At 40.2% G+C, this 26918-nt stretch overlaps 1 protein-coding gene across 2 annotated transcripts; it reads left to right on the top strand.

Annotated features, from left to right (window-relative positions):
• Positions 1–15606: 15606 nt before the first annotated feature.
• LOC140507258 (uncharacterized) lies at positions 15607–25711 on the top strand. Of its 2 annotated transcripts, XM_072615350.1 has the most exons (3): positions 15607–15873; positions 19978–20027; positions 22749–25711. In XM_072615350.1, exons 2-3 carry the CDS (start codon positions 19997–19999, stop codon positions 25469–25471), a joined length of 2754 nt encoding a protein of 917 aa, XP_072471451.1. In that variant the 5' UTR covers positions 15607–15873; positions 19978–19996; the 3' UTR covers positions 25472–25711. The 2 variants fall into 2 exon arrangements, with proteins under 2 accessions (XP_072471451.1, XP_072471452.1); XM_072615351.1 differs by lacking the exon at positions 19978–20027.
• The last annotated feature ends 1207 nt before the right edge of the window (positions 25712–26918 follow it).

Below are 26918 nucleotides of genomic sequence, written 5' to 3'. Positions count from 1 at the left end.
TTTGGAAAAGAGGTGCCTTCAAGGGAAGAAAAGGCAAGGGTGCTGAAGGCTGGTGAGGAGCCCCACAAGTTAATAGCCTCTGTCCCAGAGACTATAGTGAGACTATATAAGTTCAAGAAAGGTGGGATTTTTTTGTTATTTTTTAGAGTTCAGTTTTCCAGGCTCATGCTAAATTGTAAACATCTTAAAGATCAATCTCCTTTGAACCCTGGTAATTTACAGCTATAATACAACAGGTGCTGAGTCACTAGGTTTTCATGCCTTTTGGCTCTGAGCCAATTAGTCGAAGGGGTGTGTGTGTGGGGGGGGGGTGTTCTGAGGTGAGGTGAGGTATTGTCTTGGGGCTCACTCATGGGAAAAATATTTTGCCTGAGGTCTTTTTGATTTCCTGGATGAGCCTCTGGATAGCCTTGTTAAGGGTCCCCTCCCCCCCCAGCTTTGTGAACTGAGATGTGGTTGCTCTCTCAATGTGGTAATGTATGTAAATTGTTCTATTACCCTATTTAGACAGTTGGGGCCCTATTTATTGGATCACTAATTGTTAGTCTTTCTTGGGTACTTCTTTATCTTTACCTTCTATTAATTTTGCTGTGCCCAGAGCCACAACCAGAGTGGTCCCTTCCTATGTAAGGTGGGTGGAGAATAAGTTGCCCTGGAATTGGGGTTGTGTGTATCAGAGACAGAAGCTGGGGGCAGGAACTCCTGGAGTCTGCTGTGCCTAGACCCATGCACAAACAGAGAGAGTTTGAAATGGAGAAGTCCCTTCCCTAGGAGCAGAGAGCTGCCTGCCTGTGAACCCAGGCAGGAGCTGGGAGGGGTGGGACCCTGGATCTGCAGGAGGAGGAACCCCAAGACTTGGGACTCAGCCCTGAGTGGAGGTTTTGCATCAGAACAGGAGGAGTAAATGTGCTTTTCTGCTATATTCCCCAGGAATGGACCCAGGGGGTGAAGTTGTCTATGGTGTCATTGGGAAAGTGCCAGCATCCCAGGGGACCCACCCTGTTGATTTTGTCATCCAGACACCCCTCGGGACTTGGAAGTGGGAGCTGGAGCAGTGTTAAAGCTTGGACTCTTTGACTTATTAGAGCATGTGTGCACCTGAGAATGCCAGGTGGGAGCCTGCAACAGTAGTGTGGGGAGGACACATCCCCAAGACAGTTTCACTTGGACACCCTGGTTGAACTGAGAGATTGTAACTTATTGTTACCTAGGGGTGGAGTGTATTGTGTTCTCTGCCACCCCTGGGGATGCACTGTGCCACAGAAGACCCTGGCATGGGATCCCCTGATTGTATAAACGAGTACAAGGTGGAGGGGTATGCTATGTTATGTTACATACTTTGGTGTCTCTTTCAGGTCATGTGGCCACCCTGGTAATAAGTTGTTATATTGTGAATAATATACTTTAGTTTCTTGGCTCAAAAATAAATAAAGCATTTATTATACTGTGCAAATCGGTCTTTAAAATATATTTACAGCAGCAGCCCCCAAGTGTGCTGTGTTGAATGGTTTTACAGATGGTGGATAAAAAATGGCATGGGATGCTGCCGTAAGGCCTTGTCAGCCAGAACCCCTTTGTCCAGCCATTTCTGTTGTGGGGCCAGTTAGCTACAGGACCCTGAGTCTTCTGCTACAGCAGGGAGAAAAAGAGACTGTAACTTATCAACGTGGGGACAGCAGGAGCCCATCTAGGCTGGAGGAATAGATGATCTGTTTTCACAGTGGTCAGAGGGGTGGATCTGAAGTCAGGAAGGACAAATTTCAAGCACTGCCTCTGCCAATCACTCTGTGACTCAAGGCAACTCCTTTATACTCACTAAAGCCTCAGCTTACTCATTGGTAAAAAAAAAAAAAGTTGACTAGATGGCTTCTAAAATTTCTTCCATCTGGAAATCTACAGCCCTGGGATACTATAATCCTCTGATCCCATGCTCTCAAATCCCTGTGTCTTATCTTTCTTTGGGTGTCTTTGGCTGAGCCAGGGTAGTTCATGTTTCATTTATTTAAATGTCTCATGTCTCTCTATATTTTTATTACAATTCATTGTCAAGAGAACCTGGCTTCTCTAAGACAGCTAGTACAGCTTTCTATGTACATGTGTGTTTAACGTATAAGCTATTTTTAAGTGTGTCTACACAGACACATACACACTTTAGAAATTGTTGGGGGTCAATGAAATCAGTTATTTTAAACAGTTTGTTATTAAATCCTTATCTCTTAAAAGCAGGGGCAAAGAATGAAGGTATTGGGACCAATGACCTTAGGTAAAACCTGGGCAGTTTTACTTGGTGGAAGGATGTTTGACAGGTGGGAGTTACATATTCTAATTCAGTTATTTCTGGCATGTTCTCTGCCTCGTTATTCACTCTGAGGTAGAGTAAAGTGCTTCATTCTTCCTACTTCTTTGGAATAGAGAAGAAGCAGTGGTTAAAGTTAAAGCCAAAGTCACACATTCAGAGTCATCTGAAGGGCTTATTTGGGGAATAATACCCTGACCCCAGAAGGGTGGCGGCCAGTGAGAGGCAGCAGAGAACTTTCCTCTTCAGTCAAATACCACCTTCTGCTGTACCCCCATATACTATGGTTAAAGAGGTGAAACATAGAGTGGTTAAACATGAACATAAAGTGGTTAAATACTGTTGTTTAACAGTGATTAAAATAAGGTCCAGAAGACAGATAAATAACAACTAAGCTTTCTGGAACAACATGACAGAGGCTTTTCCCAGTATTAGGTGAGGTGTAGAGAGCCATGCTAAGACAGGCACCAGGGGGATAAAGTTTGGAAAAGAGGAGACTCTCTCTCGGCCCTCTCCCCCAGTGCTAGAGGAGGTGGGTCCAAGGGGCCGCAGCAGCCTGAGTCTCCTACTCAGAGCTACCAGTCAGGCCCATGGCTGCCCCCAATCTCTCCCTTCTCTCTCTGCCACAGGCCAGTGCTACTTTCTGTTTCTCCTTTTGCAGTCTGTCCCCGTGCTGCTGATTCTTTCTGGCTCAGCTCTTGAAGTGCCCACTCCTTCCTGTCTCCTGCAAGACCCTCAAAATCTCTCTCTGCTTCTGAGGAGGCTCTTTCATTGACAAAGTAAATACTTTATATGTCAGTGGAGTAGAGAGAGCCATGATTGTGAAGGGCAATGACTCCACTGGAAGGGGTGGGCATTTGTCTTCTGGCTTTATGGTGGTTAGCATCTGTGCTAGTGGGTTCTCATGTATTTGGATTCAAATATGGGGTGCTATGTATTAGCATTCCTATTAGAGAAGTCATTCTGGCAGATTAGCAGAGTTGCCAAAAAGAAAAAAGAAGGAAAGAAAAGGTCTTCGAGGCATTTTAAAAACTGCACAGAAGAGCACAGACGCAAAGCCAGAAGAAAACATTGATCAAGATCACCTGGAAATTCACGTATTGAATTTTTTATGTATATAAAAGTCAAAGCAAACATGCATAATAGAGGTGAATAATTTCAGGTACTATTCTCTTTCTGGGGTTCTATTTTGGTTAAGAAAAATGTTATTTGAAATGTATACATACACATCTAATATATATGCATATAGATATTTCTATAAAACATTATCACATACTTTACACCTTCATTTCAAGAAAACAATCTAAAAAATTGAATTCATTTTTTTTTAGGGGATGTTGCAGTTTCAGCTAGACTCTACTTTCCCTCAGAAGTGGTAGTTGGTTAACAGTGACAGCGTTCACAAACTTTGTTCTCATTCAGTGCTTTCAGGAACTGTTGGCAAAATTGCACTGAATCTGAAAGGAGTGATAGTTTAGGTACCGGTATGGTGGTGATAGTCTAGGTGCTAGTGATGGTTTGGCCAGCCTGATCCCTATTGCTACCTGCTCCACCCTCTGCATACCTAGCTGCTTAAGCTAGCCTACCTTCTCTGACTGAGCAATGACAGTTGTTTGACAGTTTGTATTGATAATGGTGAGGATGGCTGCCACTTTTTTGCCAGAGCTCTGGTAACACAAGACATTTCTATTTAATGAGAGCTATAAGCCTCTAACTGGAAAGCATAGTGCATTCTAGTGACTCCTGGGGCTTCACCTGCCTTTTGGTGGCAGTTGGCTGGCAGTTGGTACAGGTGGTGGGAGGGAATGATCAGCCTCTTCTGTACAAGTTCTATAATGTTTTGTGGATGTGGGGGATGGGCTTCCTAATGCACTGGGGAGGTCATTGCTGTTGCTGGAACTATTTGCCACAGAATCCTGGGCTCTCTCCTCCCTTTTGCCCTGCCTGTCTCAAGGAGAATTGGTAATCAAGGTAGTGGTAGTGGATTTACTTGTTCTGCACCCAATACCTCCTCTCTTACCCTCAGGGAGCGTTGGTGTATCAACTAGGTTACCTTTCCTGCCCCAGTGGTGACAGTAAGTTCAATATTTGGTATTTGGTGGTGACAGGAAGGATGGGGTTTCTTCTCTGCTGGGGACGCTAACAGTGTGTTTTTCTTGTATTTTCAGAACAAACATAGGATGGGTGCAAGAAACATGCGGACATTATTTTGCACATTTTAAGAAAGTTGAAAATTTCTGCAATATCTTATATTTTTATCTGATGTTCCAAAATTGCTTCATAATTTTATATTTTAGTATGATAGGAAATAAAGATATAAAGGTAAAAATACACATAAAACAAAAAATCTCATAATAATAGACAATAAATGTTAAGTGATAAAATAATAAAATGAAATAATATGTGGTTTTAGACATGTTTGTGAAAGACATCTCAGAAATATAACTTGGATGTGGGCTTGATATAATTTCTTCTACATGAAATCTCTATTCTCTTCATTTCTTTTAGTCCTTGAGCTCAACCGCTTTCTGTACTAATGCTTGTGACTGTTGCTGGTAGAACAAAATGATTTTAACTTTTTTTTGCATTTCTCCTTCCTAAATGATTAAGATATTGAAAAATAATTCCAATTATGATTGTATTTTCAAACTTATTGAAACTTTAAATTATTCTGAATGTGATTTTTCAAATGCAATGAATTATCTGAAATGTTTATTTTTCATTCAGTACCTCAAATGACTACCCGTTACCAACTAATATCTTTTAAGTTTTAGTTTCAGCTGAAGCATGCAATTGCTTTAGCTGAGGATACTCAACTCAATAAGCTGATATTATGAAATACTTCATATTTGTGTGTTTAGTGATTACATTAGAATATTTTAAACCCCCTCCTACCATTTGCAAACAAATCTCAGAATTATACATTAATCAATGAAAACGCATTTATCAAGGGCCTATTATACTCCTGGCACCTTTCTAGATTAGGGGGGTTATTAATGCAAGGCATGAAGCAATCATTCTTCTTTATAAGAACTTTGCAGTCTAATGATGAGGATGCACACACACACACACACAAACACATACAGCAGACACAGAAGAAATATAAATACGGTAAATGCAACTGGGAAAAAGGGCATTAACAATTTGGAGGATGAAGTTGGGCTTGATGTGGAAGGTAGTGATTGATTTAACTTTACCTTGACGAAAGAAAGGATTGCTTCTATAAGGCAGAAGTCATAAGGAAGTATATTTAAGGCACAGGAGATGAATGGCAGAAAGACAGAAATAGTAGGTGGAGCTTATTATGTGAGTAACAGAGAGAATGCCCAGCGTCTGGATCACAGCATGAGAACAGGAGGAATGTTCAGTGATCCTTGAAAGACGTTTAAAGAGTTTGGTCCAAGAGAGACAAACAAAATGAAGTTGTATGTTCATGTTAATTTCTCTGAAAGTGGGCAGACGTGCATATGAACGCATGGGAGCTTAGTGAGCTCAAAGTACGGTTAGATAAAGGAGATTACAAGAGGAAGTGTGCCCTCCTCCCTTCCGACTCAGGATGTCTGTATTCAAATTATAGGACATCTGGTGTCCGTCACCCATAAACAAGGGAATATCATAAAATGAGGGTGTCATAACAAGAGAGGGTCATAAAATAACAAGATAAGAGAAATGCCATTAATCAAGATTGTGTCCTGTTCTAGGCTCCTGTTCTTTTTGTCAGTCATAAACGGGAGAATGCTGCTGGTCAGCTTCCTCCAGTCTTGAGGCTGCTGACAAAGCAAGAGAACCTTGGGTTCACTCAGAGAGCATCACAAAGGATTATTAATAAGGGCTCAAATCATGCTCTCCAATTGGCTAGTCCAGGTTTACAGCCTTCTTCAGGTGAGGAGGGGCTTCAACGGGTCTCACAGCTTGAGTCAGATTGTGCAGGGCTTTCAACTCTAAACAGAGGAGTTGCTATTTTATCCTAAAGGTAGTACAGTGCCACTGGGGGTGACTGAGTGGTCAGATCTTAAAGGAGATCACTTCAAGTTAGAGTGTGGAGGATGCACTTCAGTGGGGTGCAAGACAGATTGACAGAAATGTGACAAGATTTGACAAGTGATCGGATTAATGCAGTGAGGGAGAGTTAAGGAAGAAAGGATAAGGCTGAAGGGACCGACTAAAAGACTGGAGGGGTAGTTTGGAAAAGGGGTGAATTTGTGGAAAGATAAGTTCAGTTTTGAACACATTGAGTTTGCGATGCTTGAATGTAAATGTTCAGATCTTTTTGATGGCGTGCTTGGGTACATGTGCTTGGGTCCCAACTCTAAAATCACATTTCTTTAAAAATCACATTTCTCCCTAGCCTTGAAATACTATCCCAGGCAGTTTCTCTCCAGTTCAAGGACACAGCCTGCCCTACGAACAACTGTTACCTCCCTTCCTGCTATAGTATCCAGCTGTACCTATAGAACCCATTAGTTTAAACCAGCTGTGTACTAACTGAACAGGCTGTGTGCTGGGTCATAACATTTACTACTCACTGACCAATCATGTATCCTGGATTTAGACATACAGATGCTCCCTTACATTGATCTTGTCTGACAAGACATTGATGAGAGCAACCTGGCATTTCTGAGCCAGCCCTGACCACTAGCTGACTTTGTGACATTTCAGGCTTAAAACCACACCTCCACGTAGCCCCACCTTGGGCTCTTTTCCAATGAATTTACTGCAATGTGTTGTATACTTAATCAACCGCTTTATTTCTTAGCCAGTACCAGATGTTTTATGATTACCACTTTATAATACAATTTAAGATCTGGTACGGCTAAGAGTTCTGAAATCTTTCAAAGCTGCTAGTCTTTGCAGCTTTACTGTTACTGTGCAAATTGTTCTCCTGGTTGTACTCCCTCTACATCAGTTTGCACAACTTTCCCCAGGTTTCTTTGAAATCCCCATCTTCATTATTTCTTATAGCCAATAGTACTCCATCACATTTATTTGTTTAGCTATTTCCCAAATGATTCAAACCCCATTAGTTCCCTTTTATTTGCTACTGAACAAACATGTAGTTTTGTACATCCTTAGTTAGGGTTTCTTTTGCTTGGGACTCATACTTCCCTTAATTCACCTTCCCTCTTTTTCTCCTTTCTCCCTTTTCATTTGCTTCTCTACTGAGTGTGATATGTATGTGTGTATGTGTGTGTATGTGTGTATTCTTTCCTCCTTTGACCAGTAGAGATGAAAGTGAAGTTTAAATGTCATCCACTCCTCCTACCTCTTCCTCCTACAAGTCTCACAGTTTACAGCCAAGCTGTTATCTTTGCAAACTGTGATCGGTTTTTTTCTGAAAAAAAAAGTGCAAACTTTTATTAAAAAAACTTTGTGATATTTTTTAATATTTGATGGGCCATTAGTAAAAAGTAGGAAAGTGATTTTCCTTTATGTGGTAGCTGTTAACGTAGTACTGTAAATCATATATTTTTCATTTGACTAAGCACCTTGCAGCACACCAATACTTAGTCACACCACATTTATGCTACATTTTTACATGTTATAGTGAGGTGGCCTCCTCTTTTAAGTTGAGGTTTAATTCATGTTGGCAATGTATCATGTCAGTGGCAAGCAATCTGCTGGAGTTCATATGGAAACTAAACAAATGAGAGACATTTTGGAGAAAGAGAAGCCAAAAGCAGTAAGTATGGGGCAGAATATCTTCTCATGTTGCCCTTCTCCTCATAGCATGTTCTGTCTCTCTCACTCAATATACCAGATGTGTTTTGATTTTCACTCCCTATCAGTAGCCTCCAGAGAAAAGACAACTTATGCAAGTAAATCCTGTCCTCAGAGTTCCTTTAAGGACAGTCCATTGGAATACTACTGTGCTATAAGAGATAATGAGCTGGTTGATTTTAGAAAAACATGGAAAGACTTGAAGTGAAGTCTGAGTATTTTATAGAAATGGTATAAATCGCTGTATTTAAAGGGCAGTATGAAAAATCCATTCAAGAGAAAAAAACAACCAAACCATAGATAAAATATCAGATAATAAGATGGGAGCTAGATAATTCATTTTCTGAAGTAAAAACACAAGACAATAGGTAAAGAAATTTTTAAGAAAATATGTGGACTTTTGGAAAAGTAGAGTCTTCTATTATCCTGTCTATTCACTGCCAAAACTATGCTGTCCATTAAATTTTCAGATTGTCTATTATACAATTCCTCATCTTCACAGGGAGTCTTAGTGATCTGTTTTCAAGTACTGTCCTGAATTCTTATGCTATAGGGAACTTTGAAAGGTGAGTGATTTTAGAGGCAGCCAGGCAATGTGCTGAGCCTGCAATCAGAGAAAATTTATATTCAAGCGTATATAAACAAATGGCAAAAAATAAAAGGGACATAGGAAAAAATAACACCAAAAAGTTCCTGTAGATAATGTATAGGTTGAAATTAATTAAAATTATACAACTTAAAATGTAAATAGGTATAAAACAGACTTAGTGTATTTTGATGTATAATTTAAAATTTGCAATAAATAATAAAAAAGGTTATGGCTTTATTACAGTGCTGACCCAACTTTATAATGTGCCTTGGTTGCTGTCCCTCATTCTCAACGAGGACCAAAATGACATCATTATCCTAGAGTCAAGTTACGGCGACTGACTGTGGCTGATCAGTCCAATGTGAGCTCCCAGTGCTCTACCACAGGTCAGGCACAAACAGTCCTGTGAATGTTCAGGGTGGGTTCTCTAAATTTTCACATCTTGCATTTCTTTTTCACTATTTCAATTCTGCTTTGCTCATAGAGAGCAACACCTTCCTTAATGAAGGCATGCCATGCTGAGAAGTCCTGTGCCAGTGTCTCCCATGTCACACAATCAATTCCATACTTCTTAAGAGAGACCTTGGTAGTGTGTGCCTAGACTTCTGTAAATTGCACATATAATGTAGGCTTTCCTATGCCTAGTTAAAATGATCAGATTCTCAATAAGCTTTTAAATAGAGATCAGAAAGTTTGAAGTTCTCCTATTTGAGAGCCTAAAATGCAAAGCATCATATTCATTACTTTGGGGTATGATTTTAGTGCCTGTTGTTTGCATTGTAATAAAACACATTGGAAACAGGCAGTGAAGAATAATTGGCATAGTAATAAAAAGTTGTCCACAACCATGGGGCCATTCTTACAATTTACCTGGGAAGTTAAAGACATGAAAATGACTACAAAAGAATTTGAGAAGATTTGGAAAAACAAAACACTGTGACCTACTCTTCATTAGATTATCTGAAAATTGGATATTCATGACTTAACTGTTTCTAAATCCACAAGAGACACATGGAACAGTACAGAGTCATGAACCACGTCCTATGCCATGCCCAAGGCCCTCCTGGCAGGGTGTCATTAATCCACTCATTCCCTTGGTTTGACAATATTATTTTCCATACCATGTTACTCTATCTTGTTCACAAGAATGTCATGAAAAGTTTAGAGCTCTTGCAAAGTAGAATGAGCAGTCTCGAGAGACCAGTGGGTTCCATTTCCCCAGAGGTCTTCAAGTAGATACTGGTGACAACTTTCCAGGAATGTTAGAGAAGAAATTCCTAGTTGTCTCTCAACTTTCAGTGTAATAGTCTACAATTCTTGGACCTTCTCATAAAGAAAGGGACCAAGATAAACTCCTGGTTATTATAAAGCCATAGTGCCCAGTAACAGCCATCATGGTTTGAAAAATAAAATTGTTGGAATCAAAATTACTTATTTCACACATAGTCCTGATAGAGAAATGAGAAATGGAATCTATGTTACCTTTAATAAATGTCTGATAATTGTACAAGTCAACTTGAATCTGATTGTGTGTCCTAACCTCAAGAATAAAGATCAGTGTTTGCTTGGAACAAAGAGCCACTAGTCAGTGGCATAATGGGAAACATTACTGGAATCCATTGTTGGCCCTGTTCTCTTCAATATTTCCATCAAGGGTTTGAAAACATAAGTGCTAAAATTAAGAGATTTTCCAATAACCTAATCTGAGAAGGAGAACTACGACTTTGGAGAATAGTATTGGGATCCGAACAAATGTTGACAAGCTAGAGCAACATTCTGAATCTAAGAAAATATAATTCAGTAGTCATACATGTGAACATGTTCTATATCTGAATTAAGAAAGCATAAATCCCAAAAGAATGGAAAATTTTCCATTCTTTCCTGGTCTGGTAAATTTGAATTTTTTTCTAATTTTCAAGATTTTTTGAAATGTTTCTTCAAATATATTCCTATATTTCAATAAAATAACCTTCTATTTTTATCTTAATATGTTTACATTTTGAATCTGCAAGCCTCTCTTAGAAGTATAGTAGCTTAAAGTGGGTACATTTTCTGAAAATTTGGTATCAATGCAATGTATTTTAAATTATGGAATACATAGGAATTTTTATATGAAATTTGACTTTTATTTTGTAGGGAAAGCTTTGAGTAAGCTCTTGTGTATTAGAAGCTCAAGAAAGAAGAGGAGAGATGAAGTGCCCTATGGCAAAAACATTCCTAACATGCTGCTTGATGCTCAGTTAATTGGGCACCTAACTTCACACAGTCAGTACTAGACCTCAGACTAGATTCCAAACCACAGGTATATCCTAAGACACACTATAATGCCGGATGTTCTGTCCTAGAGAAGTGAATTGAAAACTAAAGAGTTAATTCTTAAAATGATTCTCAAAGGAAAAGTGCAGAAACCCACAGAAAAGATGAGACTATCCAAGGATAAAAGACAATATGGCTCAGGAACATTTTTCTCATTTATTCATTTGTTCATTAAGGCTTTGGATGTTTGTTGTCTGCCTTGTAATGAAACTTCTTAGAAGCAGCTGGTAAAGAGGCTTTATAATGGAGGTAAAAAGGGATGGCCCCATCCAGGTACCAGTGCTTGCAGTTTAGTTGGGAAGCCAAAAACATGAAAACAGATGTAAATGGAGAAGGAAAGTACCTCTCCCGTTACTTAAAAGGCTGAATTTGAGAAGTGAAAAGTAGAATTACCTGTTGGGGTTTTTTCTTTATTGGATTCCATGAAAATTCCCTGTCTGCAAGTCAACAATAGAAATGTTGAACAGTGCAGGGTTCAGAATTGTGCCCTGTGCTGGCATAAAGCTATTCCTGCAGATAGTCCATTCATCAAAATAGATTAACATTTTTTTGTCATCTAACCAATATTTCTGTTTTTTCCTTCTGTGTGACTACACGCAGATTTGCTGTGTAGGCTGTTCTTGGTTGTAACACTAGTGTCTTTGCTTTCTGGAATATCATATTCTAAGCCCTCCACTTTTTTATTGTGGAAGCTGCTAAATTTTGTCTCATCCTGATTGTGGTTTCATGGAATATGAATTATTTCTTTCTGGATGCTTGTAATACTTTCTCCTTGACCTGGGAGCTCTAGAATTTGGCTATGATTGATATTCCTGGGAGTTTTCATTTTGGAATCTTTCAGAAGGTGATTGGTGGATTTTTTCATCTTCTATTTTGTCCTCTGGTTCTAAAATATCTAGGGACTTTTCCTTTATAATTTTTTGAAATGTGATATCTGAAATCTTCTTTTGATCATGGCTTTCAGGTAGTCCAAGAATTCTTAAATTACCTCTCTTTGGTTTATTTTCCAGGTCAGTTGTTTCTCCAATGAGATGTTTCACATTTTCTCCCATTTTTCATTCTTTTGGCTTTGTTGTACTGTTTTTTGATGTTTCAATGGTGTCATTAGCTTCCAGTTGCCCAGTTCTAATTTTTCAGCTATTTTCTTCAGTGACCTTTTGTACCTTTTTCCCATTTGGTCAATTTTGCCCTTTAAGGAATTCTTCTCGTAAGTGGTTTTTTCCTGCTTCTTTTACATTTGGCCAATTCTATTTTTTTAGCTGTTTTTTTCAGTATTATTATGCCTCTTTTACCAACCTGGTAAATCTCTTTTCATAGTTTTCTTTCAATTTTTCCCCTAATACTCTTGTCCAATTTTTAAAATCATGGTCTTGCCCTTTCTTTAGCTCTTCCAGGATTTTGGGGGGAGTGTGGAGGGAGGCTTTGGTCCAATCTGCAATCTTTGAGGCTTTACTTGCAGCTGTTTTCACATCCTTGTCTTCTGAGTTTGTATCTGGATGTTCGCTATCACCACCATAGTTTTTATGATCAAGTTTTGGGGGATTTTGCTCATTTTTCCAACCTATTTCTTGATTTTGAACTTTATGTTAAAGTTAGGCTCTGCTCCCTTGGTGGGGGGGGGGGGGGGGTCACTGTTCCAAGTTTCAGGCTTTCTCGTGATGCTATTTTCACACCTAATTCTGTGATTCTGTAAGTTTTCCATGCTTCCAAGGTGGTGTGATCTGAAGGCAGGTGTAGTCACTGCTCTTGTACTCTGCACTCTTGTCCTTTCTCAGGTAGGGACCCTGCTCGCTTGCAGTTATAAGCATTAGTATTCCTCTTAACCCTGGACCTACAACCCAGAGTTGGGTAATGGGCAATGACATGACCAAACAGCTCCCAGTCTTATACTCAGTGCGAGCACAAGGATCCCCTGAAATCCCTTTCTGACCAACTATCATATCCCTTTTCCATCTCAGGTGGGTGAGAGCTCCTGGAGCAGGAGCTGCTGCTTGTTGTCTCTGCCGCAGCCTCCAAGGCACGCAGTTGTTGTGGCCTCCATGCTTGGCTCCTAGCTAGCCCCCGCTCCAGGGTCACAGACTTCTCTGCTTTCCTAAGTTATTTTGGCTGGAGAAATGTCTCACCATGACCTTTGGTTGGCTGTGCTGTTCCTGATATGGTACTTGGGTGCTGTCTTTGCACCCCAATTCTAAAATCACATTTCTCCCTAGTCTCAAAACACTGTTGCAGGCAGTTTCCCCCTAGCCTAAGGACTGCTTGCTCTATCAACAACCATTATCTCTCAATTTCCGATACAATAGAGAGCTACACCTATAGAATTTATTACTTTGAACCAGCTGTGTACTGGCTGAACTGGCTGTGTACTGGGTCATAACGACCTTTACTACTCACTGACCAGTCATATGTGTCCTAGATTTATACACATGTGCACTCCCTTACATTTATCTGGTCTAACAAGAACATTGATGGGAGCAGCCTGAGTATTAGTTAATCAGTCCTGTTGGTTGATCTAGTGATGTTTCAGGCCTAAAAACACAAGGTGTCGCCCCACCACCACCTTGGGCTATTTCTAGATGAACTCTAGGTAAAATACCTGCATAATAGATAGCAAAAGTATGTGTTCCTTTAAGAACTAACCACTCCTTAACCACTCCCTAATCCTGCCCTGAATCACCCAGTCAGCAAACTTGGCGTGTTATACTGTAGAATATCCTATGTAAACTTTCCCTGTACCACTCTAAGGTTGCAGTTTCCCCAAGAACTCTTGCCCACCGAAAAGTGTAATAAACCTTTAGCTCCCTGACCTCAAGAATGCTTGAATCTGCTAATATTTCTTTATTTCCCTCTATGTTCTCTGCAAGTTCACTACACTTAACCTATTTCCTGTCTCTCTCATAGGTCATTCCATTTCCTGTCTCCATCCTTTTGCACTGCCCCTACACTACGCCTGGAATGCTCTTCTTAGAGAACATCTTCACTCTTTAGAATCTCTGGCTTCTTTCAAGACTCAGCTCAAATGCTGCCCTCTCCAGGAAGTATTTCCCAAGCTGCTAGAGACTTCCCTTGTAATATACCTTTCAACTACTCTTTACATATCATATATACCGATTTCTTTACACCTTGTCTCTCCAATTAGAATGTAAGTTCTTTGAAGGCAGGGGTGTTTGTATTTATATTTAGCATAGTGTACCAGACTTATCATAAGCACTTAATAAATGCTTGTTAGTTGATGACTGGTATTATATACACTACTACTTCTATGGAGAGTATTTTGTCAGTGAATCTTAGTCCAGGAGATTCCCCAAAGTACACAGAGAGGTGAGATGATGATGCAGCTCCAATAAGGGATCATTTCACTACTACTTCCCTATGGGAACTTTGGTCCTCAGTTTCTATGTTTTTGTTGGGTGCCAATGGAGTGATATTTTTAAGAAGGACAAGGAGAAGGGAGTAAAAGAATGTGGAAGGAACAAAACATAGAGTGATGCATGTACAAAAATATTTATAACAGCTCTTTTTGTGGTGGCAAAGAATTGAAAATTGAGGTAATGCCCATCAATTGGGGAATGGCTAAATGAGTTGTGGTGTACGAATGTAATGGGATACTACTGTGCTATGAGAAATAAGGAACAGGTGGATTTCCGAAAAACCTGGAAAGACTTACATGAACTGATGCTGAGGGAAGTGAGGGGATCGGACAGCAACGTTGTGCAATGACTGCCTGTTAGACTTGGCTCTTCTCAGCAATGCAATAGTCTAAGGTAAATCAAAAAGAATCATGAAGATACAGTCCATACCCAGAGAAAGAACTAGAGAGTCTGAACACCGATCAAAGCGTACTATTTTCTCTTTTTTTGTTGTTTTTTTCTTATGGTTTTCCCCTTTGGTTCTGATTCTTCTTTACACCATGACTAAAGTGGAAATGCATTTAATATGACTGTACATGTATAACCCATATTAGACTGCATGCTGTCTTGGAGAAGGAGAGAGGAGGAGGAGGGGGGAAATTGAGAACTCAAAATCTCACAAAAGTTAATGTTGAAAACTTAAAATAAATAAACAAAAATTTATAAAAAATAAATGATTATAGAGTGATGAGCAAAAAGGAATAGGAGAAGAAGATGATGGAAACTACTCCATTTGAACACTGATGCTAATGAAATGCACCAATGAATATTATTGTTACATATTATATGTAACATGATATTCCAATGCTGTTAAAGATTTTAAAGCCATACCAATAACAAAAACCATGTCCATCTTTAGATATGCTTTCTCCTTTCATATATCAAAAAGAGAACAGTGATCAAATTTCTCTTATCAACCCATAATCTGAACACATGTTCCAAGAAGAAGATATGAGATTGGAACTGAAATCTCAGGAGTGTCATTCTACACACACACACACACACACACACACACACACACACACACACACACACACACTACAACTTTTATTCAAATAACCTATAGGAGGCATCCTGCTGGTGATAAGAAAGCAGCATTTGAGTCAACTCCAAATGCACAGGACAGTCCATGGTAGGACAGGATCGTTATTCCCCAAGTCCTCCACTGGTTTCCTAGAAAGGGGTGGGGCAACTTTGACTGTAAGAGACAAAGGATACTTTATGATGTCAGGGCATCGGATCCTTTGACTGTAATGAATATCCGAAAGATTGGTCAGTGCTGCTTTATTTAGGTCTGAGGTAGCACACTTCTTCTCTAGAAACCCATAACATAGTCCTCTCAGAGGAGAAAGGAATTTTTATGAACCAACTGACTTTCTTCTTAGTTTTTATTGGGGCTTTATTCCCTTGTTCTTCTCTGTTAGAAAAGGTAATATTCCCAAGACCCATAAACTGGAATTGAACTAGTCACAAAAAGGTCCTCCTTTATTTACTGCTCTTCCCGGATTTCCTTTAAGAAGACCTGTGGTACCAAGTTTATGCAAAGGGTAAGACATCAGAATCCTCAGAGTTCCTCAGGACAGAATTGGACTAGACATTTCCAGGGAGCCAAAACTGGGAGAAGGAAAGGATTGATGGTCTCTAAGAATACAGGAATGAAGTCAGCCAAAGGACAGACACCAAATCCTGGTCTTTCCCATTAAACTGGGAATACCTGGGGTGTCTCTGATTTTTTCCCAACAAATAAAAGAAATTGGAGAGCAGACCTTAGGAGGGAAAACTTAGCTAAAATTAAGTCCTTCAGATCAATCATTCTATTTTGAGTATAAAATTCTAAATTGGCTTCAGTTTAAATGGTATGCAAAGAAATCCTCAAAATGAGGAAAACCCTACTTAAAACATTTCTGTATGCTAATAAGAACTAGAGGGCTTGGAATTCTTGAGGGGACAGTTTGTATTACAAAATGAAATAGTAGAAATCTAGACTCTGAAAGATGGTTTAGCATTCAACTATGAGAAATACAGTAAGTAGTTAGAGTTTTGAACGTGGAGTCAGGAATATCTGAATTTAAATTCTGCCTCAGATAGTTACAAACTATGTAGCCCTAGGCAAATCATTTAATTGCTGCCTACCTCAGTTTCCTCTTCTGTAAAATAGGGATAATAACGACACCTATCACAGGATTATTGTAAGGATCAAAGAAAATAGCATGTAAAACATTTTACAAACCTTAAATTATTATGTAAAAATTAGTTAAAAATGTAGAAACTCGAGATTAGCCTTGTGACATCATTGATAAACGTAACTAAGATAAGGAGACACCTCTGGAACTGTCTTAGAGAGATGCCGAGGACACAAGGCTTAATTGACTTGCTGGAGGTCACATAAACGAGTATGGACCAAAGGCAATCCTTGACCCTAGGTCTTCTCTGCTTTGAGGTTAGCTCATTATCCACTCTGAAAATAAGGGGGAAAATGCAGAAGATAAATTTCTTTTGGAGCTACTTTGTTTTCCACAGTCTGGGCACTTTCTCAGGGACTTTTCTTAGAGACTTGAAGTTCTGGGGTCTACCGCTTCTTTTCCTGATTACTATTGTAGGCATGTCACTAGCCTTGTTATGTTTTCCAGTATCAGGGAACCTTGGTTTTATAGCCAAGCAAGCCAGCAAGAAGACAGTGTGATTGCTACCCTAACAATGACTGCCTTCCAATTACTCTCCAGGCAATGTTATAATGACTTATATTCTTCTGTTGGTTGGAGTTATACATCTGGACTAACTGAGCATTATCTGGAGAGGAAGTGTTGGCTGGGGACCTCTGGTAGACCCCAAGGCCTTTTCAGTGGGTCCAAGAGATCAAAACTGTTTTTAATAGTAATAATGCTAAGAAGTCATCTGCATAATACTAAGAAGTTATTATTATATTAATACTCCCTTTTCCAATTACACATCTGCATGAGCTTACATTATTTTCAGTGGCTTCAACCAAACAGCATGTCACAGTAGACTGAATGCAGAAGCACATATGAGACTCTAGCTGTCTGCTTTGAACCAGACTTTATAAAGAGATTTGCAAAATATTTAAAGTAATGCCATTCTCGTTGTATTTTATTTGGGAAATGTAGTATTTTCCAAAAAAAAAAAAGTTATTTAAATTAACGTGTAATGAGGTTTATTATTGTTATTTTAACATAACATTTTAACATAATTTTAACATAACAATAATGAAGTGGCCAGGTGAGAGTGCTGGACCTGGAGTCAGAAAGACCTGAGTCCACATTAGGACTCTAGCATTCTGGGCAAGTCATTAACCTCTTTTCACTTCACTTTCCTAAACTGTGAAACAGAGATAATCGTAGCACCCATCTCTCAGGGTTGTTTTTAGCATCAAATTAGATGACATTTGTGGAATGTGCTTAAAATGGTGCCCCAGCACATCCTAGTTACTACATAAATGCTTATTCTCATCCCCTATATTTATATAAGCTAATATTTTGAAGATTTCATTTTTTATTTCAAATCTGGTAGATACCATAGGCAGTTTCTAATAATGTTTAAGATATAAAGAGGTGTTGAGACCAAAATCTTTATGAACTGATGAGCTAGAGCAGCAGAGAGGAAATTTCTCTTTGGTCCAATCCATTAAGATCTTGTTTTATGCTCCTCAAAATCAAAGTTGTATATGTGGATTCTGTCTCCTAAATGAATGGGAAAACCAGGAGTAGTCGTGCTGGTGCTGGTGATAGCAGCAGCAGTAGCAAGAGCTGTCATGGGTCTGTGTGTGTGTGTGTGTGTGTGTGTGTCTGTGTGTCTGTGTGTCTGTGTGTCTGTATGTCTGTGTCTGTGTGTCTGTGTCTGTGTGTGTGGGTGTGTTGTCTTAAGGTTTGCAAAGAAAACATTTCACACATCTCTCATTTGATCCACACAACTCTGGAAGGGCAGGTTCATTATTATTCCCATTGTCTAGATGAGGAGGCAGATGCAGAATGAGGTTGTGACTTACTCAGATGCACATAGTAAGTGTCTTAGCTGGATTTGAATTCAAGTTTTTCTGATTCTAGGTCCAGCGTTCTATCCACTGTGCCATCTAGCTGCCTCTATAAAGTTGTTCATTAGTCTGAAAATAATTATTGTGGTTTTCATAAGAAACGCACCAGACTAAGTAATATAGCTGATAAAATTATGAAAAAGACAGCTCCTGTCTGTGCAGAGTTAGAAATTTGAGTAAAAGAGACTCAAGATCTTTGGATCAAATGAGATCTTATGAGGATGATAATTGGTGACGTCAGCAGAAAATACATTTTTACTATAACTGCAAGTGTAAGCTGTTTGTTTCTTTGCTTTTTACCAGGAGAGGTCAGAAGAAAAGGGTCATTAAATACCCCTTGAACCCAGGGATTCCAGGTGACAGTGTGATTTCAGGTCCTCTTGGAGGCCAGACTCAGTTTAGTTTAACTATAGATATCCAAGGAAGAAAAGCTAATTGTCTTTGCATTTTAGGGCAACACCATTCTCTTTGGGAGAATGATTTTTTTTTCCTGGAAAAAAAATAAAAGACTGATTTGTTATTTCTTTAGTTCTTTGTTTCTAATTAGGGGGCGGGGCTTAGTCTCTTAGTGTTCACTGATTACAGGTCTTGACAGACTTTCAAGTCTGCTGATAACTGAACTGGGCCAGTGCCTTGGAAGCCTGACTCCTCCTCCTCTTGTAGCTCTTGCTGCTAAGAAACGTTTGGTGATGAAGTGGGCTATGCAGAAGGAAACTGAGGGAAAAAAGAGAAAGAATGAGCTTAAGAAAAAAGAAAGTCTTGACTGATAGACAGATCTAGTTTTCAGCCCTGGTTTTTTTTTTTGAAAATCTAGTTGGTTTCCAGTTTTCTAATGGAAGTTACGCAAAATTCTCCACAACCTCAAAATAAAAAAAAAAAATGATTGCCCTTTTGAATTGAGAGTACAAACACATTTTTAGAAAACTTTAGAGGGAGAAATAGAATGAAAGAAACTCAGACTAGCTGGGATTGTTTTTCAAAATTCAGCAGTTTTAGATCTAGTCTTGAACAATTAGCAACTCTAGGAAGGCTAGAGAAAGACGATCTTGGCAAGAAAGTACATCTGAAATGATTAGGTGATGTTCAAAATTCCACAATTAAAAATTCATCCTTGCATAGAACGTTAAATAACTTCTAAGATTCCCCCAGGAAGAGCAATGCTGTGCTCAGTCGTCCCTACTTCTATTTTAAATCTTTTATGAGTTCCTTTCTTTAGAGTCCAGATTTTAACAAAGCTGGAAAGGGGAGCAGAATATGGAAGTTGTAGGTGAGGTGTAGTCAGAGGCGATGATTCCCTTTAACTTTATGGAAATCTAAGCTATGAGGTGATTATATAACAACTTACTGTGTCTCTCTACCTGTCAGACTGTCTCTGTTTGTCTCTCTGTGTCTCTCCTTCCTTTTTGTAAGTGTATATTACAGTGTGTGTGTGTGTGTGTGTGTGTGTGTGTGTACATGTATGCACACAGTGACTCAATGGACTATAGAGAAGAGGTTTAAAAATGAATTGTCCCAGATAGGGAAGAACTAGCTAATTAGCTTTTTTTAAGGGGATCACTATAACCAGAAAATTCTTTGCACTTTTGTTTCCTTGTTTATCAAGTAAATCCTGTGGTAAACGAATGGGGAGAAAATCCAGGATGCTCCCAAAAGGTGAGAACTATGATCTTCAGTTATCTTGAATGGGTGTCCATCATGACCCTCCTTGTAAATAAACTTTTTTGTAGTTCTTGATCAGCTTGATTGCACGACCTTCAGAAGTAAATGGTGTTATGGAAAGGGTATTAGCCTTGTAATCAGAAGACCTGGGTTCTGTCAATCAGTCAACCACTGTTTATCATATACCTATCATGTCAAATACTATCCTACATTTTGGGATTTCAAAAAGAGTCAAGCAGCAGTCCCCATCCTTAAGGAGCTACCCATCTAACGTGGAGAAAACAAACACCTGAGCCAACAGGTTATATGCAGGATGAACAGCAAAGAATTCAAAGAGTGAAAGTCTTGAAATTAAAAGAGGTTGGGAAAGGCTTCCTTATAGCAGATGGGATTTAGTTGGAACTTGAAGGAAGACAAGAAATCCAATAGAAATAGATGAGGAAGAAATGGTCAACAGTCAGAGAAAAAAACCCAGAGATATAAATGGAGTGTTTTGTTCTTGGAACAACAATGAGGCCAATGTCACTGGATCAAAAATGATATGGTAGAGAGTAAGCCGTAAGATATGAAATGTAGGAGAAAACTAGGTTTTGAAGGGCTTTGAAAGCCAACCCAAATTTTATATTTGGTCCTGGAGGAGATAGTTAATAGAGTTTTTGGAGTGGGGGTGGGGTGTGGCATCATCAGTCCTGAACTTTACGAAAATCACTTTGGTGCCTGATTAGAAGATGGATTGGAATGGGGAAAGACTTGAAGTAGGCAGATCCACCAGCAGGATATATGAGGCAGGCAGATCCCCCCCCTCCCCCACAGCATAAGGTGAGGAGGACCTGCATTCAGGTGGTAACACTATCAGAAGAGTACAGGGGGCAAATCTGAGAGATATTGCAAAGGTGAACTTGGCAGACCTTTGCAATAAATTGTATATGGGGGTAGGTGGGTTGGAGAGAGAGAGTGAGGAGGCAAGGATGACACCTAGGTTGTGAGCTTGAGGGGCTGGGAGGATGATGTTGCCTACTATGGTAATCAGGGAGTTAGGATGCAGAGAAGGTTTGGGGGGAAATATAATGAGTTCAATTTCAGATATGTTGAGTTTAAGCTGTCTACTGGACATCGAGTTTGAGATGTTTGAAAGGCAATTGGAGATGTGAGATTGGTGGTCAGCAGAGAGATCGGGACAGAATAGGGAAATTTGAAAATTAACAGCATAGATATGGTCATTAAATTCATGGGAGCTGATGAGATGATCAAGTGAAGGAGAACACAAAGAGAAGAAAAAAGGCCTTAGGACAGAACACTTTGGGCCACATAGAGTATGGTGTGGTCTGGATGAAGATTCAATACAGGAGAGTAAGAAAGAGCAGTCAGATAGGTAAAAGGAGAATCAGGAGATAATGGTGTCGTAAAAACTTCAAGAGAGGAGGGTATGAAGAAGAACGTGATCCCCAGGATCATTGCTTTAGAGAAGTGAACTGGTAACTTTGGATAGAGCAGTTTTAGGAGAATGATGAGATCAGAAGCTGAATTGTAAGGGATGAAGAGAGCAAGAGGAAAGTGAGGGGAAATGCCCATTATAAACAAGGAGTTTAGATACAAAGGGAAGAAGATATCTAGCACTAGCTATTGTTAGTGTGGATGGAAGGATTAAGTAAGAGTTTGGGGGCTTGTTTTTTTGTTTTTTTATGATGGCAGAGACTTGAACCTGTTTGTAGGCACTAGAGAAGGAGCCAGTTCAGGGGGGAGTGGAACTAAGTGACAGACTGGGGGTGACAAAGGAAGGTAATCTGTTAAAGGATATGGGATGGAATGGAATTCTTCATTCAAGTAGATAGCCTTTATATGAAGTAAGGCTCTCTCTTCATGCAAGACAGGGATAAAAGAAGAGAGAGTGGCAAAAGGCATCTGAGCAATAGGAAATGAGGAAGAGGGGGCAAGAGGGAGTTTGTGGGAAATAGCCTCTAACTTATCAGTAAAATTATGAGGCAAGATTCTGAGCTTAGAGGCTGCAAGTAAGGGGAGCACTGGGAAGTTTGAGGAGGGATGAGCTGCTGTGGAGAGTAAGATAGTGAGTTTTAATAAGAGAGCTATAATAAGATTGCCTAGCAGGAGTGAGGGCCCAGTTGAGGTTGTTTAGCAAATTTGTAATGGAAATAGAAGAGTAGCATGGTTTTTTCCACCTTTGTTCAAAAAAGAGAAAGAAGAGAGACCTTTACCTCTTTTTTGACACCTTACTGCTCTTGATTTCAAGGCCCATGCTCCAACATTTATTAGGATCCTTTTTCAAGTCAATTGTGGAGTCTGTTTTGCTCATGTAGGAAACAGAAATTATAATAGGATTGCAAAGTGTCAAGCTAGCAGAATATAAATAGGATATATTCCCTCATTTGTCAAAACAGAATATCTGCCTTATTACCTTAGAAAATTCTTGAGGGAGGGGAGGGGTCAACAAGAAAATGTGAAAATGTGTGGAAAACTCATATGGAATATCTATGACATCATCTTTGCCCTGCCATTCACTAGCTATGTAGCCTTGGATAACCAGACACCTCATCTTCCTCAATTGAAAATAAGGGGGGGGTGGATTAGACGATCTCGAAGTTCCCTTCAAACTCTAAACAATGATCCTATGGATCCTCTTCACTCCTTCCTATTCTCCCCTCTTTTTTCTGGCACATGAAGCCCTTACCATTCTTTACTAAATCTTTTCATTAACAGTTCTGGCCCAATTTCCTCCTAAAGACCTTTGTCACCAGGTGGTCCAAGCGCTGTTGTTGACAGGTCCAACACCTCAGGTTGTACCATTATGCAAAGAAGACATTTGTATTAAATCTGAGAGTATGCTTCCCCTCAAACATCAGCCAAGAATGAAGCTACCATCACTTCCTGATCACGGCATGACACCTGAATCACCACCTTCACTATACTTCAAACATAGGGAAACAGATGAGAAACTATCCAATGCTGGCAACTGTAAGTTACCTTATATTGACCATCACATTAGGACTGAGCCATCTCTAGATCGTAAACCCTATTCTAAGGCTAATGTTTTGCCCGCACTTTGCCCTGAGCATGGGACCAGAGCAATTGTTCCATCTTTACCAACCCCAGCACAACGTATAACAGCTCCATTCAGCTCTAACCACTTAGATGACTCTCCATTGCATCCAGTTCAATGGACCAAAGCTCTTTTGGGTCCTGAGTACTTTGCAAAGATCCCACAGGCCCTACCATATCTCAACCAGAAGCCCACACTGCTACCAGTCACCGACCACCGGTTTGAGGTTCCACATTGGCCCTACCCTTGGGGCAGGGCCACAACCACAACACTGGTATATCCTAGTTCCCAGGCTAAGGCTTTGCTGCACTCCAAGAATAATGCAGGAACCCCTGCTTCCCTATCACAAAACTTCAGCCACCACCATAAGGCCCTAATGACACCATTACCATCTCTTAACCAAGGACCTAGGGCAAGAACCATGATATTACCTGAGTTGATCCCCTGGGTTCAGAACTCCACATCAAAACTATACCAGGGTAACATCAACTCCAGGGTACCTTCACTACAGTGCCCTGACCACCACTCCATGGTTAGGACTGGCTCATGCTTGCAAACCAATCACTATTCCACAGTCACAGCTATATGCCAACCACACCCCAAATATTGGAATAATTTCACCTCTTCAGAATGCCTGAAGCTCACAGCCATAGCAAGAACATCATCAGGTCCAAATTTCCTGACCAAGTCAAAAGCCCTGCCATCAAGAGATCATGGACACTCAACACAATGCATAGGTGGTCTTTCTCTTCCCAAGGGTGAAGTCACTCTTCCATTTAATAAACATGTACCTGAGGTTTCACTGATAGCCTATAAATCTAAGACCACATCAAGATCATCACCATATCCTGACCTCCAAGCTATTCACCCATCACACTCGGATCCTTATGCTTCAACCCAGGTTCCATCTGGTCTAAAAAAGGAAACCACAAATTCACCAGAGACTGCTCCCTGGGACAAGGCACTACCCTACATTCAGTGTGATATCACAAAGACACCGGTTTGCAACAGCCAAGCATATTTGGCTCCACAAAGCCCAAGCCACCAGAATGAGCCAATCATGGCCTGGGCTACTTCTGGCCTTTCATCTATAATTCCATCAAATCCAGACCATCAGTCTGAATTTTCCCTGGACCCTGATCACCAAGACATGCCTCCTTTGGTTCCAAGTATTTCTGCCAATGTACCATGGATCCCCTGTCAAGAATCCACAAAAACAGTCAGCCAAGGCTATGAGTCTGAGGTAAAATTATGGCCTGGTGCCCAGAAGACATCTTCACTGAGTCCTAAACACCAAGAAGAAGCTACGCTGGATCCTATGTTTAGGCCAATGTCTCCAATGAACTCAGATTATTCAGTCATACCTTCAGTAAGTCTGGACCACCAGATGATAGCTCCAACAAGCCCAATCCATCAAATCCTTTCTGAACCTGATTCCAGTCACCAGGCCACAGTTCTCTCTACCCCTGATCACCATATCAATGATACATTAGACTCCAATATCCAGGGCACACTAAAATCAGCTGATGACCACTGGGAACCAGTGTCAGTGGGACCAATCCATCAGGACAACCTGCAACCTGGTGTTTGTCATCAAGCTGAGTCTCCAGGAGACTCTAGTCCTCAGGTCCCACTCCAGGAGCTACCATTCCACTGTGAAACAAAGACTAGAACAAAGAAAGAAAGTCAAGAAAATCAAGTAGCCCCGCTATTGGACACAAACCTGCCTGTTGACACCATAGAAGAATCCAGCAACCCTCAAAGAAGGCCTGCAACAGCTCTAGAACACCCTAAGACACCTATACAGGGCCATGGCCACTGGTCCATACCTGTGTCACCACCGAGGCCTGAAACTTTAACAGCCTGGAATTCCTCTGCCAAGGCTCCTCTGAGCGTCAGCCATCAGCATGAGGTTCAATCTATCAGCCAACACAAGGGCCAGACTCTGCCGAATTCTGAAGCCGCGTGGCATTTTAATCACATCAAGCCGTACACCATTGAAGGCAAGGCGGTCATCCCCGCTATAACCGTGAAGGACATCATCACTTCTGTACCCCAGGACAAAATCAAGAAAGACATCCACAAGCAGATTCTGCTGCATCGCATGAAAGGTGCCACCCGTCGGCCTGGCCGGCGGATATTATCCAGTTATAGAGTCTGCCTCGCTTGTGCCTCCTGGATCCCAAACGGCTGTCCTCACACGCAGGGAGCAAAGTATGCTGGCCAGGCACAATTACTAGCCATACCCATGCCTCTGCCAGGTTCTGAGGTAGAGATGGGCATGAAATTTATCCTCCAGATGCCCCAGATGAAGAAATGCTCCATTCTAAACATCACATCCACATTCTGTACACAAAGTCCCTCACACGCTTCACCCGCCTGAACAGAACCAGGACGCCCTGGGGAATCACCACTGACCACCGGTCATGGGTAGAGGTCATCATGCTTGATAGGAAGAAAATCATGTCAAGTGCTCACTTGCAAAGTATCTGGGAAAAAACAACATCCCCAGTGAAGACAGGGTCACAGAAGCGTGAGAAGGATCTCAGACGTCTCCCGGTGACTTTGCAAAGGAGAAAGGAAAATAAAATGAACAGATCCTGGCATGTTGTTGATGATCATATTTGAGTTTGTGTCTCACTTATTACTCCTTGTATTCTTTCAGGGAAACAGAGGGCCAGATGTTTTCTTTGGGGTTTATGAAGAGCTAGTTAAAGGATCTCGTAGGCCTAGAGTGACAAAATTCCCTGTAGTCAAGACCTTCTCCTTTTCTCCCCACTGTTACTCTCTATCTCACTCAACATCTGATCTTGCAACAATTCAAAGACTGGTACCAACCATCCCAAGGCTGGCTTGTACTTCATCAACCTCATTAGCATTCTGACCCATTTCCCCATTCCAGAGTCTATAATCAGAGGAAATATGGGATCAATTACTTTCAATCCTACATTTCAATATTTCAAAATGCATAGGATACTTTATGACAATATCTTGCTGACTATTAAGGAAAAGAAAATCCTTTTCCATAGTGCCCAACCTTTTATTAATGAATCTTTTCAAAATAAAGACTATATAAATCTTAGTTCATTTCAAAGCAGAAGAGAACTAGATTTACATACAAAGTATATGCTTTTGACAGATTTTAGAGGGTACACCATAGAGTACAAAAAGGGATTTGGACTTGGAGTCAGGGAGACCTTGCTTCACACCCTGCTTCAGACACTTATTAGTGAAAGGACTCCAGGCAAGTCCCTTTTCCTCTCAGCCTTGGTGTTCTTTACTTTCTTGTTTGCCTTTTATGAAATATACCAGTTTATTGATGTTATGGGTTCAGCTTTTTCAATGAATATGATAGAATATTATTACATTACAATTTTTAGATACCTTTTTGTCAAAAGCATTTTTAATTTATGGAATAAAAAAAGCATTTCCATAACATAGTACAATAAAGACAGTTTTGCACAAAACTACGAATCTGCCATGCACAACTTGTTATTCTTTATTCTTACATCATATATATATGTAAATTGGTTTTCTTATCTAGACTACAGATAAGGACAGATTCCTTCTAGGGATCTTCTGAGATCTATTATCCTCAGACTTTGTAGGAAAGAAGCACTTGCTTTTGCAGGATCAGATAGGAAGAATTCAAAGACTGGCCAATCAGGAATGAAGCATTTTCATGTTCTTGTTGTTGGGAGGAAGGGTCAGACATGTTCAAGGCCTATTTCGAATATCAGACTATTGGTTTATAGAAGTTTCAAATTTGTCGTGCATGTAACCAGCTTTCACCCAAAGTTGGAGTTGCATGCTACTGACTATATTCTAAC

The sequence above is a fragment of the Notamacropus eugenii genome, chromosome 5 (assembly GCF_028372415.1).
Source record: "Notamacropus eugenii isolate mMacEug1 chromosome 5, mMacEug1.pri_v2, whole genome shotgun sequence".
In the NCBI taxonomy this organism is placed as follows: domain Eukaryota; kingdom Metazoa; phylum Chordata; class Mammalia; order Diprotodontia; family Macropodidae; genus Notamacropus; species Notamacropus eugenii.
Note: the sequence above shows the minus strand (reverse complement) of the source record. Positions and strands in the feature narration are given on the sequence as shown.

What these genes read in the sequence shown, in the direction of transcription:
- LOC140507258 (XM_072615350.1), top strand. Translation starts at nt 19,997, where the DNA reads ATGGGGAGAAAATCCAGGATGCTCCCAAAAG. An exon ending in ATCCAGGATGCTCCCAAAAG is followed by an intron (nt 20,028 to 22,748) that starts GTGAGAACTATG and finishes TTTCATTAACAG; the next exon opens with TTCTGGCCCAATTTCCTCCT.